This window comes from Eublepharis macularius, chromosome 4 (assembly GCF_028583425.1).
Source record: "Eublepharis macularius isolate TG4126 chromosome 4, MPM_Emac_v1.0, whole genome shotgun sequence".
NCBI classification, from domain to species: Eukaryota; Metazoa; Chordata; class Lepidosauria; order Squamata; family Eublepharidae; genus Eublepharis; species Eublepharis macularius.
Window position 1 is genome coordinate 170,874,604 of NC_072793.1, and position 6,000 is coordinate 170,880,603.

Here is a 6,000-nt window from a genome sequence, read left to right on the forward strand (position 1 = left end):
GTCTTGACACAGAAGATCAAGCGAAAGACAATGAAAGCGTATCCCCTTAAAAATTAAGTGGGAGTGAAAAGGTCCCGTCTAATCATTGTCTACCCTTGCCCACAGCCTTGACGTTCTATACATCCTCAAAGTATCAGAACAAGGAGTAACCCAGATACCCTTGAGATGTTCAGAGGTGGCTTGCCATTGCCTTCCTTGGTGGTCTCCCATCCAAGTACTAACTAGGGAAGACCCTGCTTAGCTTCTGAGCTCTGGTAAGATCAGACTAGTATGGGCTGTTAGGCTGCTAGACCACTATGCTAGCCAAAGCTTCTCTCGTAAACACTGCAGACATTTCACTTCTTACCAGAGTCAATTCTCGTCTGAACTATGTTCTCAGTGGCAGCCAGGTCACGGCCCCAGCAAGGAATGGATTCCTCTGCTGCTTCCGCCGGGTGGGTCTCCTGTTGACCGTGTGGTTGTTCCTGACTTGCCAAGGCATTTTCCTGCCAACAATAGCGGGAAACGTCACCTTCTATTTTCCACACAGACATCCCATGGGGTCCCACCGCTTCTGAGCCTCCTGGCTCTTCTTGATTGACGGCATCCTCTACGGCCATCCACTCCTGGGCTGCTGGATAAATGAGATTCCGACACATATTCTCTAGATTATTACAAAACAGGAAACTGACGGTGATCAACGTGACAGAGAAGGTAAAAAAAAATATTCTTACAGAAAACGTCACAAACGGAATAATGTTCGTCGGCTATGCGAGTTCTAGTCACTGGATGAACTAATGTGACGTCACAAAATGTTCTGCAGCATTTCACCTAAGAAGCAGCATGCTTTCCCCTGCAATCGTACAAGGTGTTTTTTGATCTGTGAGTTTTTATTGTATTTTATATTTATTGTTTTAACAACCACTTTTTTGAAATTGTGTGATTGTACACAACAAGTGATTAAGATGTGGAATTCAATACAAGAGGTCAGCAGGATTTGAGACTGGTGGCACCTTAGAGAACAACAAGATTTTCAGGGTGTAAGCTTTTGAGAGTCAGGGCTCTTTCCTTCAGACAGAAGCAGGAATGTAAATCCTTGAGCCTTTATATCCCAGCAGCCCTATCTGAAGAAGGGAGCTCTGACTCTCGAAAGCTTACACCCTGAAAACCTTGTTGGTCTCCAAGGTGCCGCTGGACTCAAATCCTGCTGTTCTACTGCAGATCAACATGGCTACCCGCTTAAAACGATGTCAGAGGATGTGGCAAAGGCCACAAGCACAGACATTTTAAAAGGGGGATTAGACAGATTCGTGAAGGAGACCTCCATCAGCAGTCAGCTGCTGAATCCCAGTGCCAAGAGGAAAGATCAGAGAAAGGCCTCGGTCTCTAGGCCCCGTCGTTGGCATCCCAGAGTACCTGGCTGGCTACTGTGTGAAACAGGATGCTGCACTCGACGGACTCTTGGTCTGATCTATCTGGGCTCTTCTAATGTTCTTATTCTATACCATTTTATTCTATCTTATAATATTGCTGCTACTTGCCTGGGGTCTTGAGTTGGTCAGGACAAAAATAAATAAAAAACAAACACTGTGAAGAGATAAAAGGGAGGCCAGAAGGAGCCTATTAGAGCATTGTCTACAGAATCCAAGAAGAGTTTCTAAATTCTGTCCTACTCCCCTTCTTCCTTAATAAATCAAATATGGTGGCCAAAAGCACAAAGAACCTCCAGAGCTCCCTGGGAGAAAGAGGCCCACTGGGGTCCAGCTAAGAAACAGCTTCAGAGGGCCTGGGCCCAAAAGGCCTTCCTCCTTACCCAACATAGGGCCATCCCCGTCGTCTTCCTGCTTAGTTTCTGTGGCCAACTGCTGCTCTGAGGCCTGGCTTGCCTCGGAGGAGCTTGCAGCTCCCTCTTCCAACGCCACCTGCAAGAGATCAAATTTTTCAGAACAGAAGCAACCATCTTTGAAGAACCTCTAAAATGGACACATGGGGGAAGGAGAACCCGTATCCACCACCCCTCTGAGTTTCCTGAAGGAAAAGCAGGAGGGGGAAAATGAATACATCAGATCAAGAAATGAAAACACTCTGCGGTTATCAAAGTGAACTCTGCCAGAGCCAGGCTGAGGCAGAGGCCAGCTCTGCAACCCCTGCTCAGAGGGACATCCTCTTCTGAAGCCAGGTGCAAGCCGACAACATACAGGGCCTTCTCTGCAGTGGCACCTGGCATTTGGAATGCTCCCTCCTCCACAGCCTGGTGCCAGTTCTTTTATACTGCTCAGCACTCTCTCTTGCAATGATTAGTGGGGGGTTTTTTATTATCAGCTATTAACTCCTTCTGATGCTCCGTTTTACTGAATTTTAATGTGTTGAACAATGTCTGGCAGATGGCTCCCTTTTCTACATGCCAGAACCACAAACAACACTGCAGAGGTTGTGGGGAGGGGGCTGTGGTGAAACAATCAACACAAACAGGCCCTCCTGAAAAACAGGAGCTACAAGACTTGTCACTTGTCGCCTATACTGTGAAGTTTCTAAAGAAAATTGGGTCTTGATATATCTTTGGCAAGCTTTGCTGACAATGAAGAAATTGCTTAAAGACTTTCAAACTGGACTAGAAAATAGAAATTGGAAAGGCCCTTTACTGCCAAAACAGAAATCCGTATCAGATGACTGAATGAAGCTCTAAGATTTACTCAGCGGAATTTGGCCTTCAAGATTTGTCAGACACCCAGGAAGGGAAAGGAGAAATGGTCTTTATTTTTATTTAGACTGAATTACCTCAGGATTTTGCTCCCAATGGTGACCGAATGTAGCTTTATAAGATTCTCTCCTCCATTTTTTCCTCACAACAACCCTGCAAGGTAGATTTATGTTGAAAGTTTGTGACTGTCCCAAGGTCAGCCAGCAACTGTCAGTGGCAGAGTGGAGATTTGAACCTGCGTCTCCCAGATCCTAATCCAACAGTCGAACCACTACACCATGCTGTCTTTCAGACACCCAGTAGGGGAAAAGGAGAACGAGTCATATTTACAAACAGAGATAAAGCTCATTTCTTATGATGTGGTCTTGCTCAATCATTTCTTATGATGTGGTCTTGCTCAATAATCTTTTAGGGAAGAACTGTGACATGGGATCATATATAACTTTAATTTGCTGCTATTTGAAAAAGGGTGAGATCAAACTATTTCAAAGTGTGGGGAGGGATAGAAATATTGTTACTTTGGAAATGAAGAAATCTGTCCCGTCCTTAACAACACAAGGAATTGATCTCACCTGGTTTTCCTGTCTCTCAGCCTCTTCCTGCCTCTGCAGGAAGTCCTCAGCCAGGGCCACCGCTTGGGAGCAGGTCTCAGGGCCATTTTCTCTCACCCAGCTCTGGACCTCTGGTGGAAGGATGCTCAGGAACTGCTCCAAGATCAAGAACTCGAGGATCTGTTCCTTGGAGTGTTTCTCTGCTCTTAGCCACCCATGGCAAAATTCCTGGAGGTGGCTATAAGCCCCTCTTGGGCCCTCCGTCTCCTGGTAGCAGAAACGCCTGAAATACTGACGCATCTTCTCTCTCCTCATGGCGTCCCCTCGCAAAATGGCTGCCTTGACCTTCCCATAGTCCTCTCTGTCTCTGGCATCCAGCCTGCCAAAGACCTGCTTGGCTTCCCCGCTGAGAGCCGGCAGGAGCCGGGCTACCCATTCGTCCTTGGGCCACCGGCAGGCTTTGGCCACTTGCTCAAAGGAGGCCAGGAAGGCCTTGGTGTCATCCCATGGGGTGGTAGGCTGCCCTGCCAATGGTGGGCCACCCCACACCGAGTGAGGGGGCTCCACATTCCTCAGGAACTCTTGCCACTGGGCTTCCCAGCGCAGGGCCAAACCCTCTTCTGGTTCCTCCTTCACCTGATACAGAGTTGCCCGACTGAGAGATCCCACAGTACTTTCGGACCGCCTTGCCTCAGAAGGCTTCCTTCCTCCTTCCCATTCCATCCTGGGTTTGTGACTTTGTGGGACACGAAAGGTTTTCTCTGCTCCAGCTGATACCTCCCATCGGGAAGTGTCCTGTACCTCCATTTTCATCCTTGGGTGATTTCCCAAAGATGCTGGCAGACGACAGAAAACTCTTAAAATGTCAGCAATCAACAGGTGGGTCTTGCCTGAAGGGAGAAAGAGGGTAAGAGTGAGCAATGGGATTCTCAGCAGTGGCTAGGGCTGGCACCAATTCTTTTTAAACCTATCGGCCTTTTCAAAAATGCTCCAGTCAAACCTTTACATTTTCTTTTAACTAGTCCTATAACAAATCGACTATTTCCCATCTGGGATTATTCTGCATATCTCAAGTTGTACCACATAACAAACTGCAAAATTATCACAACAGGAAACATGGGTGTCACAATCCCACACACGTGTCCAATCCCACACCACCAAAACAGCAGTGCCCACATTCATGCGCTACCAGCTGAGTTTATATAATGCTGTCAGAAGTTCTGCAATTCATTTGAGAGAGAGGTTACTAAAATAACCTTGGTTGTTTGGCGAGTAAGCCAATCCAGTGTCGTCAAAGCACTGACACAAAACCCTAGCTTGTCCCCCAGAAATACAGCCTGGGAGAGAATGAAAATCCTTGCCAGAGTTGTCTTTGCAGTACACCATAGATTTGGATTTGACCTGTGACATCAGACCCTTTGAGTGCTGTGCCACACACAGCGCACTGGGTTTGTGATATTTATGGGGCAATCTGTGGACACGGGTGTGACTTTTAGGATCTGATCGACGTGGGGCCTCTCCATGGAAAAATGAGGCTCTGTGTACATTTTCCTTCCAAATCTAGGACCAGATCCATTTCGGGGCTGAATCCTCCATACAGACATGGGGAGGACGGTTCATCCCAACCATGTTATCCAACACGTATAAACTATACACGTCCTTTGGAAAAGCAAATCAAGCATGTAAACTGATTATGATGAGCCCCAGCTCTGCACACACCCCCTTCCAATGCGTATGAGTTTTAAAGGCGGGGGCTCCGTGGCTGCGTCCCTTCCTTTCTGGGTCCCCTTGTTTCTATCCAGGCATGCAGGCGATCATTCCGTCAACCAACCCGCCCCTTCCCTCGCCTAGCACAACCAAAGCCACGTGCGACCTCCCCCCAAGGAAAGATCTCCAACCCCACCAGTTTACACCAAAACAGCCAGTCGCAGGGGAAAGGCATTCAGAGAAAACCAGTTTCCGGAAGAAACCAGGCAAAGCCCAACTTTGCAAAGGGGTCTCCTTTCTCAGACTCCCCCCTTGACAGAGAACCAAGCGCTGTTGTAGGGGCCCCATTCCTGCTGCACGAAAGCCCCCCCCCCTTGCTTTCTCCCCTCCTGACCCGGTTTCCTGATGGGGGTGCCAAAAAGCCCCCCTCCCCTTTACACAGCAGAGGCTGGGTCCGCATCCCGTGGGGCTTGCCAAGGGGATCCTGGGAATCGTAGTTTCTGGCTCCTTGGAACTACAATTCCCGAGGAGCATCGTGGCATTTGTCCTTGTGGGAAAAGGCCACGCGCCACCCCCCACCTAAAGCGGCAAACGGGGAGTGCGTTTTTCTTGCAACACAATCCTAAATATTCTTAGGGAGTCCCAACGGCAGTCTGCGCAAAATTACTTAATCCAGTTTAAAGCCATTGAAATCTGAAATTCTGCATAATTAAGTCCCGTGTCGTCAGGCGAAACACATGCATTTGTTTAATTTAAAGCCTTCCCCGATAAAGAGGCATTTGCTGAAACCTTAGGGTTGCCAAGTCTGGCTTGAGATATTCCTGGAGATTGGGAGGCATTGCTTAGGGAGAGCGGCGCTTGGGGAGGGGGGGTGCTCAACAGGCATGTGATACAAGGTTGCCAACTTTGGGTTGGAAAATTCAGGGAGATTTGGGGGTAGAGCCTGGGGTGGTGGGAGGGGAGGGACCTCAGATAGGGTGCCATAAAGTCCCCCCTCTCCAGGGGAACTGATTTCTGTAGTCCAGTTGGAATTCCAGGAGATCTCCAGGCGTCACCTGCAGG

The 6,000-nt window shown here is 48.4% G+C and overlaps 1 protein-coding gene across 1 annotated transcript in view; it reads right to left on the reverse strand.

Moving 5' to 3' along the window:
- The window catches only part of LOC129328770 (zinc finger protein 665-like), a 29,594-nt gene extending 24,190 nt beyond the window's left edge, over nt 1-5,404 (reverse strand). The window contains exons 1-4 of the mRNA XM_054978047.1: nt 5,333-5,404; nt 3,253-4,121; nt 1,793-1,901; nt 347-613 (exon numbers count right to left, since the gene is read on the reverse strand). Coding sequence (XP_054834022.1) covers nt 347-613; nt 1,793-1,901; nt 3,253-4,044 — 1,168 coding nt within the window. The 5' untranslated portion in view covers nt 4,045-4,121; nt 5,333-5,404. The remainder of the gene's footprint in view (nt 1-346; nt 614-1,792; nt 1,902-3,252; nt 4,122-5,332) is intronic.
- Nucleotides 5,405-6,000: the final 596 nt, after the last annotated feature.